The 15,267-nt window shown below is 43.1% G+C and overlaps 1 protein-coding gene across 8 annotated transcripts in view; it reads right to left on the bottom strand.

Annotated features, from left to right (window-relative positions):
- MICU1 (mitochondrial calcium uptake 1) overlaps positions 1-15,267 on the bottom strand; it is an 88,869-nt gene that overhangs the window by 30,582 nt on the left and 43,020 nt on the right. For 6 of the 8 annotated variants that reach the window (XM_039706690.1, XM_039706697.1, XM_039706699.1 and 3 more), the window contains 3 exons: positions 13,641-13,706; positions 12,397-12,511; positions 3,281-3,363 (listed from right to left, as the gene is read on the bottom strand). In XM_039706690.1, coding sequence (XP_039562624.1) covers positions 3,281-3,363; positions 12,397-12,511; positions 13,641-13,706 — 264 coding nt within the window. Of the gene's footprint in view, positions 1-3,280; positions 3,364-12,396; positions 12,512-13,367; positions 13,374-13,640; positions 13,707-15,267 lie in introns of all 8 variants that reach the window. The other 2 variants (XM_039706695.1, XM_039706696.1) reach the window with 2 other exon arrangements.

Here is a 15,267-nt window from a genome sequence, read left to right as displayed (position 1 = left end):
AATGGCTTTACACTAAAAGAGAGGAGCTTTAGACTACATATTAAGAGGAAATTCTCTGTGTGGGTGGTGAGGCCATGGCACAGGTTGCCCAGAGAAGCTGTGGCTGCCCCATTCATGGAAGTGTTCAAGAACAAGCTGGACAGAACCTGGAACAACCTGGGATAGAGGAAGATATCCCTGCCCATGGCAGGGGGGTTGGAAAGGGATGATCTTTAAGGTGCTTTCCAACCCAAACTGTTTAGGAATTCTCTGATTTTTGCACTGTAAATAGCAACTCCTTAGTTTGCTTTGTGCTTCACTGTTAACTGTGAGCTCTGCATGCAGCACAGTTTGGAGACAAATATTTATAAACTGTCTGAAGCAAGGCAATTTAAGGCCAGCTTGGAAAACTGCCCCTGTTTCTACATGAGTGTTTACCACACTGCAGACTGCTCCACAGAGCAGCTTTTCCTGGGTGTTATTTCTATGGAATCCTATGGCTGTCTTTTCCTCTCCCATCTGTAACAAGTGTTGGACAGGTTGAAAATCCACCTGTGGGCACTGGAGCGAAAAAGATTTAACCAATTCCTGTTTTGGGTAATCATTTCAATGCCCAGAAAGGCAGGCACCACTGCAAGGAGCTGCCCTCACCCACAGCTCATCAATCGTGCAAGGACTGAGATGCTCCACTGTTTTTTGTTCCTATTTCAGCCTAAATGTTTGTCATGTTTCATCTTTTGTACCAGATAAGGGGAAAAAATAAATTAAAATAGTTGAAGACTCACAGAGAAATTACCAGTAATGCTGGTTGCAAGTTTTCTACTTTTCAGCCAGCTTTTCTTTAAAAACAGAGGAGTAAACTAACAATTTACATGCCAAAGGATGAAGAATTGAAGGCAATACTGATGCAGGCACCACATTATTCAGGACTAAGCACTAACTACATGCTTTGACTGGATAAAAAACCTGAAATTCTTCAGCAAGGCCTGAAGAAATGAAATGGCTTTTTATTAGGTAGTTAAGTCACATATTAGCTGAATTACTGAAGTAATTTTCTTTCCTGATGAGGTCTTCAAACATCAGTGAGAAAAGGGACCTGCTGTTGGCTGCCTCCAAAGACAAAGTGTGAGGGAGGAGTAGGAAGTTCATTCCCACGTGCTCCCAGCCAGCAGGGATGGAATGATGCTTCCCTATGGTCCTTTTCTTCTCCCTCTTTTCCCACCCTTTCTCCCCAAAATGAGTTTGCTCTTTTAAACTGCTGCATAATCCCCTGAGAGGGCCAGTTCCAGCTGCTCCTGCCAGGTAAGATTTACAGGACAGAGCTGCAAACCCTGCCATCCTTCATGCTTTTCCAGAGGCATTTCCATAAAGAGTGAAAAAGAGGATTTATCATATAAACAATTGTTTGTAATGTTATATGTTTGCATAATGAGATATATGTGCCTCCCACTGGAGCTGTGTTTGTTCTTGCAGCAAATCAGTATCTTCACAGCTATCTTCTCACTTTCCAAAACAGCTCCTTCATCCTCTTACTCTCAGCCTTCACCCAAATATTCTGATGCTAACCAGGAACTTTATTCCTTTCTATACAGGCAGTGACACAGGTAACCAGCTTAACAAAAATACCTTCCCCTTCCTAAGGATATTTATGTGACTTAATGCATGCATAACTCCCCCTGGCCTATGGAATGATATGAAATAATTGAATTCAATTTTGCCCCCTCATCTTCAGAGCGATTAGGAAACATTCATCCTGTAGAAATGTTCCTTTTTCATTTTACGTGGCTCTAATAAAAAAGCCAAATGTGACACCTGAGTTAGCACCTTGGCATCACTGCATTTTTAGTAGGAGGTTAATCGTTCTTTGCTTTTCTTAAATTCATTTATTTCCATAATTGATTTCATTCTAGAACACTGCAACTACCATAAATCACCTTTTGGACTGTTCAATATGATCACTTAGCTGCAGTGGAGTTCTATCTCCATGCACTATGCAGACAGAAAGAAGACCAGTGATTTTTACTTGGGGAAAGGAAGGAACATGGACAAAACCCCAGGTTTACATTTCAAGCTGTCAAGTGAAGTGATGTCAGACTGCAGATCAACACACTCCAGTCTCCTCGGAGTCCAAAGTGTGCATCTAAAATCCTGCATTTACCCAGATGTGTTCCATGGCTCTGGAGCAAGCTCGTGATAATGACATCATACACACAGGTAATACTTTAAGGAGGATGACACCCAAAGATTAGCAAGGGAAGGTAATTCAACAGACCTCATTTGCCACTGGTTCTTCCCATTTATAGCAAGTGCCCCAAGCACGACCTTGCAGAGACTCTTCTGCAGTTAATTACTCACTGAGCCAATGCATGAGTAAGAATCTGTGCCTGGATTCTCCAGGACTGCTTTGTTCTTAGGTAGCACTTTGGAAATGCATTTAAATTTCCTTTTATGAATAGCACACACTGGTGATTCAGGATGTGATTTCAGGGTGTTTCTAAGTTCCCAATATCTTAAGGCCAGAAATAGGCAAGAAAAAAATCACACTCTTCTGCTTGGGGAGGGCAAATCTTTTCCCCACTGACAGCTCGAGCCTTCAATCTATTCTTGCTTGTACACAACCATAAATCACAGCTCATAGGAAGAGCTCACCAGTATCAGACATGAAGGCTAAACTCATTAAAAAACCTGCAGCAAAGTCCCTGTTGATGAAGCCTTGTAAGAAATAGACGACTAATGAAGATAGGCTCTCAATAACACGTTTTTGGATTACACTGGAATAAGTGGGTAATTTCTCTTCTGAAGCAGATTTACCTTGGCTATTCTCTGAAGACTAAATTAAGGAATGCAGTAGAAGCTGTGAAGGTAGCAGGATCAAAATCCCACTTTATTAGTAGAGTTAAAAAAAGTTCTTTGTCTACCTTGAAGGTGACTTTTTATAAGGCAAATGTTATGGAATCACAGAATGGTTTGGGTTGAAAGGGACCTTAAAGCTTATCCAGTTCTACCCCCTGCCACAGGCAGAGACACCTTCCACCAGACCAGGCTGCTCCAAAACCCACAGAGCCTGGCCTTGAATGTTGGTGACAAAATTACAGGAAACCTGAGTTTGTCCTGGTTGAATGAAAAATTTTCTCTTGCTGTATCCAGTTAAAAGAAACAAACAGCAGCACTGAAGCAGCAGAGTAGAGCACAGAAGGGAAAGGTGCAAACCAGCACTAAGCACAAAAATAAAAGGCAGTAACATCACAGAGGAATGCTGTGCTTATGGCTAAGATGCCACAGCACTGATTGTTCAACTTGCCTGCTCAAACTCCTCCATGTCCACCTCGCCGTCACCGTTCAGATCAAACATCTTAAAGGCGATTTCAAAATTCCTCTGGGGAGCTACATGAGAAACCCAACAAAACACAAAAAACAGTTAATAAAGATACAAAAGCTCAATTATAAAGGGGCATAAGTTCTGAATGACTTTATCCAAAAGAAATTTTGCCTAATTCTTTCAATTTTAGTGAGGAAATGCAGCTCTTAGGAACCTCTAGCTATGAGCTTCATGGTGCTCCTTTTACCAAAGGTCTTGACAAGGAGTTGTAAGGAGGAGATATTTCTGGAACGTTTATTCCATTTACAGGTGGAAAAAGCTGAAAAGCAAGATGCCATCTGGTATTTCTAATGACAGTTAACAGAAAATGATGCTGCAGCAAGAGCTCCAGCCTGTTCCATGCAGTCCAACCCCAGTTTGGCCAGAGGATGTTCCTCAGGCACGGCACTCTCTGTGCTTCCCATGGCTGAGGAGCAGCCTGGAATCTGGGCAGTTCTCAGCTCTTGCCTCCCTGTACAAATTTAAACAAATCATGCCCACCCTGTCTCAGCCCAGCCATGACACTGGGATGAGGTGTGGGCTGCAGCTCACGAGCTAGGACGCCGCCGTACCTTATTTTTCACTGCATTTAGTCTGTGCTGTCACGGTTCATTTAGTCACAACTGCAAAAGCATCACTTGCCAGCCAACCACGCTCTTTTCCCTGCATCCCACCACAGAATTTCAGTACATTTCCATTTTGGGCTCTGTAACCCATCACTGTTTGAAGCTACAACACAGCGTCACAATTTTTTCCCAAATTAAGTTAATATATGAGGATTTATCATGCTCTGCTACTTTCAAATACACACCTCCTACAGGATTTGTGGTATTTGCTGGGATTTCTAGGGAATCCTCTAGGTTATAACTAATGCTAAGGCTGTCATCTTAAATGATCAGATAAAACTTGGTTGCTTTTTTCATTTCCCAGCTCTAATGTAGATCACTGGTGAGGTTCAGCCCTCTTGAACCTCATCTGTGCAATCAACTTTTAGTATTTCCAGGGGATGCTCAGAGTATAATGAGTTTTTTGCATCCATCCACCTTCATATTTTCTGAAAAGTCCCTTTGCCCAGGGTTTTTTTCTCCTGGGAAAATGAGAAGCCTCAGAGAAAAAGGAAAACAATTTTATCTCATTTGCTTCTCCTGTGTTTTGCTCATGTGGAATGTGTTTGGAAATTATTTATCCAACAGGTGATGGTTTCATTGGTTTCTGCTGTGAATTGTTTTGACTTATTGGCCAATCAGTGCCAAACTGTGTCAGGACTTTGGAGAGAGAGTCATGAGTTTTCATTATTATCTTTTTAGCCTTCTGTAAGTATCCTTTCTGTATTCTTTAGTATAGTATTCTTTAATATAATATAGTATCATAGAATAATAAATTAGCCTTCTGAGAACCTGGAGTCAGATTCATCATTCCTGCCTTTGTTTGGGAACCCCACAAATACAATATCCACCTTTCTGTGGGAAGGCACTTCCCAACGGGGGTGGGAGGGGGGAGACAAAGAGGAATCACTCAGACAAAAGGGAATGAATATGGAATTAACTGAACTGGATTTTGGATGTTTGTTACAGCTCCAAATCAAAACTTTCACACTGTGTTTTCTCTTTGCTGTAATAAGGACTAGCACTTTATCAGGAAAAGGTTCAGCAGACAGGTTAATGAGACCCCTTTTCCCAAACACTCTGTGCCCAAAATAGATGAATAAGGGCGTTGGGGCTGATGGCAGGGACAGCCTGTCACGACCTGCTTGATATACACAGCACACGTGGTGCTGCTCTTATCATCCCTGCACTTCCAACGTCCCTCTGCCAATGACTCGAGCCTGGAATTCCAGAAACCACGTGCAGGAGCAGCCTCTCCTGTGACCACAGCCACGTGGTGGGTCATGCCCCCTTCCACCCACATCCCTGCTGTGGCTCCACACAGCTCCTCCCTCCCTCCTTCACTCATTAACTCAGTGTTAATTGACCTGGGAACAGCCTGTCCCCAGCACCACCTTCATAATCTCTCCAATGATACACAGAATTTAAGGGATTCAGCTTCCTCTGTATCCATTCAGCCTCTCCAGTGATTAATTCCCCATTTTCTTGAAGAGCAACAAGCTTCCAACTACCCCCTAAATATTTCAAGAACATGTGCAATTTTATTCACTTTAATTGCAATCACTGCATGAAAGCCTGGAAGTAATTTCTTCTTGTTAGCCCCAAAATCTGGCACTAGGGAAATGTGTTTCCTCTATGAGGAAGAGGAGGAACAGACAAGTTACAAGGTTCTCATATAGTTACAAGGTTCTAGAAAAAGAGTAGTCAATATATATTCTTACTCCATTTTCTCTACCAGGGTATAATGGTGTTTATTTTAAGATTGGGAAATTTGTTACTACTTGGGAAAAACTGTCACAGGTTGGGGTTCCCCCCGCCCCCTTTTTAAGGAAGTGCACAATACCACATCCCATTTGTGCAGACACCTGGTGAACAGAGTAAAATACTCACTTGTCTCTCACAAGGGCCATTTCCCTCCCTTTCTATCTCTAAACACACATTTCCATGAGCAGCGTATCAAAGCCCCAGAGGAGAACAACACCTCCAAAATTTAAATGAGCAGTTCAGCAACCAAAATCTGCAGGGTCAGTATTTTCTAAAGACAGGGAAGGGTGCCTTTAATTTGGCAAATTCAATTACTTCACTCCTTCAGCTAATAAATGGCATGGCTGGTTTCTCCCTTTGATCTACACATCCAGCTCCAATTACCTGTAATGACACTTCAATCCAAACTGTGTGACCCTGAGCCAGGGGAGCCAGAGGGCACCCAAGCCAATTAGCTCATCCCACTCCTGCTCAGGAAGGAATGTTCATTAGAGATGTACACACCTGGTGTCCAGGATTGGATTGATGGGGCCTGGGTCAGATGATCTCTGCCTCTCCCCTTGGCTGTGATGCTTCTGGCCAGGATTTATGTGGGGAGAGCTGCCCTGAGAGCTGCCACTCCCATTGTGCCTGCCTTGCCCATTACTTCAGCCTGCACAACCTCCATTTCCCCTCCTCTTCCTGCACTTACATGCCTCAAACTTACAGACCACAAAAGCAGCAGACACCAGACTGCCCAGTTATATGTAGCCTTTCCCTCCCTCTTTTATTTTTTCCCCCCAAATTTTACCATTTCCAACTACAGCATCTCTAAATTCCCCTGCTGCCTTCTTAATTAAGATGCATCCAAACAAACCCAATATTCCTCCTGCAGTGGTTTCCAAAGCCATTTAAAGGGCTGTTTGGTTCTCATATGGTCTGACGCCTGTCTTGATAAAGGAAAACCATGTCTGGATTTTCCCCAAGTGCTCTGCTGCATTCCCAGCTCTCTCTGATTGTGTGAGCTGTCTCCTCAGCATCCTTTTTTACATTATTAAAAACAGATACTGTTTCATTGTGACTGATTTCCCTTGGGCAATGAGGCAGACACTGGTCAGGGCAACTGCAGCTTCTGGTTTAGCTTTATTTCTATCTTTAGATGTTCAGGAGGATCCTCCAAATCATTAACATGGAAGCGTGGAATGGTTTGGGTTGGAAGGGACCTTAGAAATTACCTAATCCCTTCCATTAGGCCAACATGAGTGAAAAGGTGATACTGATGCCCACACCACTATCAGTGAACTCCTAGCTTAGAGATACATGGAAGGATCCATAAATACAGACCTAGACATAGATATATGGAAAGATCTGGTTGAAATGATCCTTCAGATCCCTAATTCCACCAGCTCTCCATGCCAAGTCGCTTTTTCAACTAACCTGGGATTTAGTGCAAAAGGCAATTAACATTTTTCTCGATTCATTTCTTCCAATCAAATATTTGGGGACAGAAAGAGAGCAAGCAAAGCAGAAGCCAAACACAGGAATGGAAGATAGAGCAGTGTCCTCCACCAGCAAACAAACAACAAGCAGCAGCACTGACCACGTGGAAAAAACCCACTTGGATCCAGCAGGGTAAAGCCCTGGGAAGCCCTGAGGGATGAGATGGGTTGATAGGCATCTTTAAGCCAATTATGCCATTTTAAACTATTTTCAATTATTCAATGGACCAATTTGCAGCACTCAATTGCTCTTTACAGCCCTGTACTCCCAGCAGAAGCAGTGCACTCTGAAAGACATTAAAAGCTCACTGATGAGAAAGGCCACATTTCCTAGGTTTTGTGCTCATTTGGGATCTTCTCTTTCCCAAAAACTCAACATTCCACACTTGGAGACACCTCTCAGTGTATCTTGCCCTCTGATCTCCAGCAAAGGAGCTGTATTTTAAGAAAACCCAAGTCTTAACACACTTTTGGAGAATACCCATTGTTCCCTCCTCATGGAGCTGGGAATTTCTTTGCCAAAACAGGATTATTTTTGGTGATGTTACTTGGAGGAAGTAAAACTTCTGGCTACTCCTTAGAAAACACTGGAATATCTTGTATTTTGGTGGGAATTTATACACAAAGCAGCTCATGGCTCCCAAGGCTTAATAACTCCCCAAGCAGTGGGAAGTGTGGGAAGAAGGATCAAACACTCAGCTGGGAAAAATCAGTCATTTAGAGTTAAATATCCCATGGTTGCTTCTTTTCCATTTATCCCAAAATGAAGAAAAATAGATGTGCAAAGGCCACAGTATCCTGAAAGCCAATCAATCCCAAGTTACCACAGTCCTGAAGCAGAGACAGCTAACCATAGAATATAGATGGCTGAGCCCCAGCTGCAGTAAATATAGGGAAAAAATCCCATTAAACTTAATGTTGCAGATATTTTCTTTTCATTACTGTTCCACCATTTCAGAAAATGAATCCAGATCATATCAAGTTGGGTTTTTTTTCATGTTAAACAACCCAAAAATGTAAGAAACAGGCAGCTAAAAATCTGAGCCCACAGCATAGACACTGAGCCACAATATCATCAGTTCTAGAGGAAAAATGGGTTATTTCTTCTCCCAGAGAAGGATCAGAACTAACTCTGAAATAACACAAGTGCATCATCTTGGGATACCAGGGAGAAATTCATCCTGGGAGGGTGGGGAGGCCCTGGCAGAGGGTGCCCAGGGAGGCTGTGAATCCCACATCCCTGAATCCCTCATCCCATTACACCACACAAATCCACGGGATGAAGAGATGAACAGACCAGTGAAGGCTGCAGGCTGACAGAGCCTCCCATGCCCCACTCTGAGTTTTCCAATCACTTGAGAGCATCCCAAACTCCCAGTTGTGACAAATCATTCCCATTTCTGTCCTTCAGCGTGGCACAAGTGGGATGCCAAGCCAGAGAGCTCTCCCTATGCCAGGAAGCAACCAGGCTTGTGTTTGGAAGCTGGGATATTCCTTGGAAGATGCTGCTCAGATACATCTTGGAAATGCCCCACAGCAGTGAAGAAAGGAGGCAGAAAGGTAGGAAGACATCCTTGCTCCAAATAGTGAGGGTGAGATGGACCCATGGAGAGAAAAGACTGAAGATAAAATGAACATGAACAGGACTACAAATAAAAATAGTCCTATAAACTCAAAAGCAACCTTTTCTTGTGGAAATGGGCCCCTGGCACAGGGCACAGCAGGATTAAAGCACCACTGGTGAGGTAAAGGTTTCACCATGGCAGGGATGGGGCTGAAGACTTTCCTGTCAGGCAGGAATAATTGATTCAGAACAGTCATGGTCCAAAGGGACTCTGGAGATCCCAGTGTGGGAGAAGATGTCCCTCCATCCCAGGGACACACACAGAGCTCAATATATGGCCAGAACACAGTTTCCAGAGTTAGATGGCTTGAAATTTATTCCCTACACAGAAGACTGGAAAAAAAAAATAAGAGAGGTGAGTGTATCCTAAGTGAGAGTTACCTGCTGTGATGGGAGAAGGAGCTGCAGGTCTGCTAGGAGAGCCTTGGCAAAAGGCTAATTATTGAGGCTTCAGCCAACGTTATTTAACCCTCCTGCCAGGAGAATTAAATCCAGACACAGCTACAGTCCAACTGTGGAAACAGCACCAATTTCTTCTTTTCATGCCCAGCCCTCCTCAGTACCTGTTAATGAGGGCAGAATTAGTGTGCCTTGACAATGTACCCCATTTACTGGGAAACTGCAGTCACTGGCAATGGAAAAGCTCTTTTCCTCCTTCCTCCATTTGTTTTGCAAAGCAAAAATCTTTTTGGTCAGGGAAGCCATGTCTTTGTTTTCCTATAACATTCAAAGGATCCAAGGGAAATTCCATCAGAATTTGCTCATCTTTCTACCTCTGCCCCAAAACACAAGGAGCAGCTGAAGCAACAGAACCATGGAGTTTCCTCAAGGCCCCTCAGCTCTCATTGCCTTTAACAGAAGGCTGACTTTCTGAGGCAGCTAAAAGCCATTTTATTAGTTGTTTTAAAAGAAAAACTTCACAGAAACACGGCAGCCGGGGAGAACAGACAGTGCTGGAGTGAGAAATGCCTCGTAAATAAGATATGGTGACAGACTCATTTTCTGAGCAATGTGCAAACAGCTGCCTGAGAGTAACATGAAATGAAGCCTCCAGCCCTCTCTGCTCCTCTCACTCCCCATTTCACAGAACTCAGAACTCAGGTCAAGCTGCAAAGACACCTGAAAAGAGGAGTTTGGGGAAACACAATGACACAGAGCCCTTGGGGCTTCTTGTTTCCCAAGGCTCTCATTGATCAGTTTGGAACCCAATGAGCCAAACCAGACCATGATGGATCTCTCCCCATCACTCTCCCTCCTGCCTCCCCCCACCAGACTCAATTTCCCACTCCCCCTTTTGATTATCCTGCTTAGTCTCAATATGCCACCTTCCTCTCCTAATATTTATTTGGTTTTATCTATTTGATGTAATCTACAGCTCCACCTTGTCCAGATATTTCCTTAATGTTTGGGTTATTTAAACAACACAGGGAGAAAACCAATATTGAGCTGTCACATTTAAGATTTACTTCCCTCATTCTATTTTATTTCTTTCTTTCTCTCTTTTATTTATTTACTTCTAGGGGAAAGAACCCAATCAGGAACTACTGGATTCCTGCAAGGCAATGTTCACTGGTCAGAGAGTAAACCAGTGGGGTGCAACAGTGAGTTTTCTATTTAGCCACAGGGCAAGGCTTGGATGGGAGTAAATTTTAAAAAATCAAATGCTTCAGAAATGAAACCCAAACTCTTCCTCTGGGGAATCACTGTTTAACAGGAGCTCCAGAGACATTCCTCCATCTTCAGTAATGATTTAGCAAACTTCCCAAATGACTATAAGTCACCCTCAAAGCCCTGGAATTTTTTTTTCCTCCATTTGTTTTTAAATTTTCCCTTTTGAAAGCTTCTGCCTTGCCCTCAAAGGCCTAATATGGCTCCTCAAAGCCAGTTCTGGCTCCTCATTAATCTAACTCCCCTGTAATTGTGGACACTCAAAAGCCCAAGAGCAAGAGGAATAAAACCCTGTCCCTCCCTCACAGCCTCCAAAACAAGGCTGGCTGCTCCTCCAACACAAGGTGGTCCTTTTCTTTTATTCTCACAACAAACAAGTTAAAGAAAAGCAAGAACAATTTCTCTTACTGCTGCCTGTGGAAGCACATGAAATTAATTTTGTGCCCTGTGTACTTGATTAGGGGGTTGTTCACCACCAGCACAACCATAAAAACAGGGCAAGAGTGTTTTCCAAACCACACTCAGTAATGTGATAGCAGAGGTTTGAGAGTTTATTGTCATCTGTGGAGGCTCAGATGAAAAGCCCTCATTACACAAGTGAATACCTGAGATCATTTTGGCACAGCCCAGATGAATGCAAGGAAGGAACAGCAAAGGTCTTAAGAGCCAGTTCGGAGACTCAGTCAAATAAAAAAAAGCAAATTAAAGTCATAAAACAAATTCCCTGGCTCGAACCAGCTCTATCTCTGTTTGTTTTCACAACATGAAGGTCACACACAAGTCTGCCCCCGCCAGGTCCATCTGACAACAAACAAGACCTTGAGCATTGCTGCTTCCCAGGAATAGATCCTCAGTAAATGAAGAGCTGCCTCTCGTGTCTCCTGTTACAGCATGCAAGAACATGGAGGGAGAATGAAGCACCTGTTGCTGTGACAAAGCATCAGGGATTAACCCAGCTGACTCCCTGAACAGCCCTGGGCAGGCAGCAGTGGGCTCTGCAGGTAACTGGGAAACAGCCAGTTTTATAATTTCACAAATCAGGTCAGCATGGAATACATACATGATTAGGTGGCCAAGTTTTCTCTCTTTAAATCTGAAAATAAAATGCCTCAAGTTTATTTGGACAGTGGCTTATCTCCCCTTACCCCACATTTTCTAATGGGGCTGAGAAACTGCCACTGACTTTCCTGTTTATGACACAGCACCTTCCAAGCAGTCAGAGAAGCTCTGCAAATGAGGTTTTGAGCTTGACTTCCACGTGAAGAAAGTCTAGAAATGCCATTTGACATTATCAAAGGCTTCAGTTTCACTGGTTCTTGCCAGCAAAGCAAACTTTTCAGTGCTGGCACTCGGAGTGCAGATGACTTTGCTGGAACAGATTAGCAGATCATGGAAATATCACAAATGCAAGTCAAGGGCAGCAGGGTGAAAAGACAGAAGGTATCTAATGATACTGGTTGAAATGTAAACAGCTTAACTTCTCTCCTCATTGGATTACATCACTCACAAACCCAAGCTCACCCAAGTGAAAACACAGCTGGAAAAGGGAGTTTGGAGAGGTGTAAAACCCCTGAAAAGCTGGAGATCTCTGTTCATCCAAATCCAAGAGAATATCACATGAACACATCTCAAGAACACATCTCCATTTACAGATCTGAACAGCAGGTCAAGTGACTCATTAAAAAAAAATTTGTCACATTTCAAAATGAGACATAAATCTTCAGAAGTCATCAATCTGCTTGTCTTTCCAAAGCGTTGGAAGCTCAGGCTAAACCACATCGAGCAACAGCAATTGCTCAGCTCAAGTTGCAGGCAATCAAGAAAGCCTTTTAGGGAAATGCATGTCAACAAGCCGTTACCTGTGAACCCTGAAAACTTGAAAAAAGCAGGAATTGCAGAGAAAATCCCTGCTGTACTTACTGGAAAGGACGGTGGTGAGGAAGATGTAGTCGGAAAAAGAGATGAGCCCGCATTCTCCGAGCGCGTAGAAAATGCTGTCCTCGTCTGCAAACTTCTCCCTCTCCTGGGACAACTTCTGTCATCCACCCGAGCCACACCCCAAAGAGAGCACACAAAGCACCAGATTAAACACAGAAATGGAAGGCTAGATTTGTATCCTTAGCACCAACAAGCCATTCCATGGACACACACACCCCTACTACCTCCATCCATAGCCAGTGGACCTTTCCCAGCCTTTGGATCTGATCAGAAAAGTTCTGCAAAATCAGTGCTTCCCCATCCCAAATGAGGATAAGGAATTGCATGGGATTCCTGTGTTGGTTCAGCCCAGCTGGAATAAACATAAATAAAACTATGGCCAGTTTGTTTAAAAGATTAGTGGTAAAAAACTCAGACTTTAATACAGGATTTAAAGAGGAAATTGTATTTCACTGACAGCTTTTTAGTTAGACTCTGTTGTAGAAAGGAGCCAAGAAAGGACTATTTGACATAAATATAAAGTCTGATCAAAGTTATCCAAACTGTGTGTGTGTGAGCTCAAAGAGAGGACTGGGCCTGAAACCAAACTCAATTCCCCCGTTGCTCCAATTCTTTTCCATTTATCAGCTCACAATATCTTACTAAGCTAAAAATTCCAGTGCCTTTGATCTGCAGAACCCCCAAAGGCTGAAAAGGATCCATAAAACTGTTAGGGAATCCACACTGGTGACCCACTTTAAGGACACAGCAGGAGGAGGCACACACACACAGAGGAGAATTAAATGAATACAAAGGAGAGTAGGGGTGGGTGAGGTTATTCCATGGAAACCAGGCCATGCAAGCACACGCAGGCACGGTGAAAGCAAGGCTGGATTTAGGAATGGTTTTAGGAAAAACCACCAACAAACACCACCACAAGAGGGTCCAGCTACACAACTGTCCCCCACCGTTACCTCTGTCTAGCGGAGATCCCATCATATACAAGATAAAGGAAAGAAAACTGGTTAACCAACAATAAAACAAGCAGGCAAAACATCACATCAAGTTGAATGGTTAGGCTTGCCAAGAGCAAGGAAAGTTTGGAGCAACCAGGTGGCTGCTGTGACTGGAAGCCTATGAAGATATCCCAGCAAGTGTTAGCTCATAGCTTCTCCACTGTCTGCAGCTGATGTCTCTCATCCACCTCAAGGTTTTGGATTTTTTTTATTTTTTGAGAGAGAACTCACCATTATTTGTGATTGCAGAGTGGGGATGAGCTCAGCTAATAATTTAGATGAAAACTTAACCTGTATCTGGCTTGGAAACCACAAGAAAAGAGACAAAAATAATCATATAGATCACAAAAAAAACCCAGTTTCCAGGGAAAAATACTTCAGTTCTATTGATCACATAAAATTGTTCCCAGTAACTGTGCCTTTACCACCTGGAGAGCACCAGGAATTTAGTAAGAGGTGAGTCATTACCAGCAGACAACAAGCTAATGGCCTTCATTTGATGCAAGATAACAGCCAGTTATGCTTATGGGGTATCAGGTTGAAATATCATTTCCTCAAAAAATGGTTTTGCTTCCATTTCCATCAAGATGAATCCAAAGCAAAAATAACATTGATGCCGATGTGAAGAACAAACATCTGTTTTTCCTTTGAACCAGAGGCAGGATTTGGGGAGAAAGCAGCTCCCTGTGACTGCTGCTGGAGGTGTTGCCAGCAGCATCTCACCTGCTCCTGTGATTTATTGCTTCTCCCTCTGATTGCCTCTCTTGGGCAGCATTGATCATAATCTAGCTATTGGCATCTTGCTTGAAGAATCCCAGGAAAAAGTTCCAGAAGGTGGTTTATTAATTTTTATGGGTTTCTCTGCTGCACTTAAAATTCATAGTCAGCATCAAACAGCTCAAAATATTCCTCATAAGAGGAAAGCACATCCACAGATTAACAATAAAAAAGGATAGTAAGTTAGTTGGTCTCTGAAATATAAAGACAGATGGGAGGGAGAAGCATTTACCCATTTGCACCTTCCTTTGAGCAAACAGTAAAAAAACAAAGGTATTTATTTATATTAAAACCAGCATCTACTTGTCACTAATCCAGGGAACACAAGCTGTAACTACAGTGCTCAGCTACTTGTAGCTTGTGGAAAAGGGAATTCCTCACCCTGATTTTAAGAGAAAGCAACAACTGCCCTAATCAATCAGATTTTCAGGTTCCCAGCAGTAGAACAGAAGCTTAAAAAATCCCAGCTCTCCCATCCATTTTCCTCTGTCCCAGTGAGAAGCTGTGCTGGATTGCTTTCCATGAACTTGTGGGAAGCTCACCCCACTATGGGGAAGGCTCAAAGCACCCTTTTCCCAGGAGCTGTTCCCCACCTCGAAACATTGCTGCAAGGAATGATATCTAACCTCCAGGAAAAATAATATAAAATAAATCAATCTACCTATTTCACACAGCACAACGTGGGCTGTTGTCACCATCAAAGCTCAAAGTGATTGTCCCAAAGTCAGTCCTCACTAACACCTCAAACCAGCCTTTTCCACACCCACCTTCCTTCCAGCACACTCCAATTCAGGCAGAAAGGTGATGCTTGGTATCAGAACACCCAGGGAAAAATCCCTTTCCAAACCTCCACCTTCTTTTAGAGATAAGTCATCTCTGCAAAGAATTATCCACACCCTTTGATTCTGAGCATGAGGTAAGCCTCAAAATGTTCAGATAAAACAGGCAAATGTCTTCCACTTAACATTTTTTTTCCATGTTAAATCCACTCCCAAAACCAGAGTAATTGGCTAAGATCATTCAGCACACCCAAAAGAAACCCATTTAAACCCAAGCATTCACGAGTGAGCAAGCCATGGGG

The sequence above is a fragment of the Passer montanus genome, unplaced genomic scaffold, assembly GCF_014805655.1.
Source record: "Passer montanus isolate IOZ18808 unplaced genomic scaffold, ASM1480565v1 scaffold196, whole genome shotgun sequence".
NCBI classification, from domain to species: Eukaryota; Metazoa; Chordata; class Aves; order Passeriformes; family Passeridae; genus Passer; species Passer montanus.
This window is presented reverse-complemented; position numbering and strand designations above follow the sequence as displayed.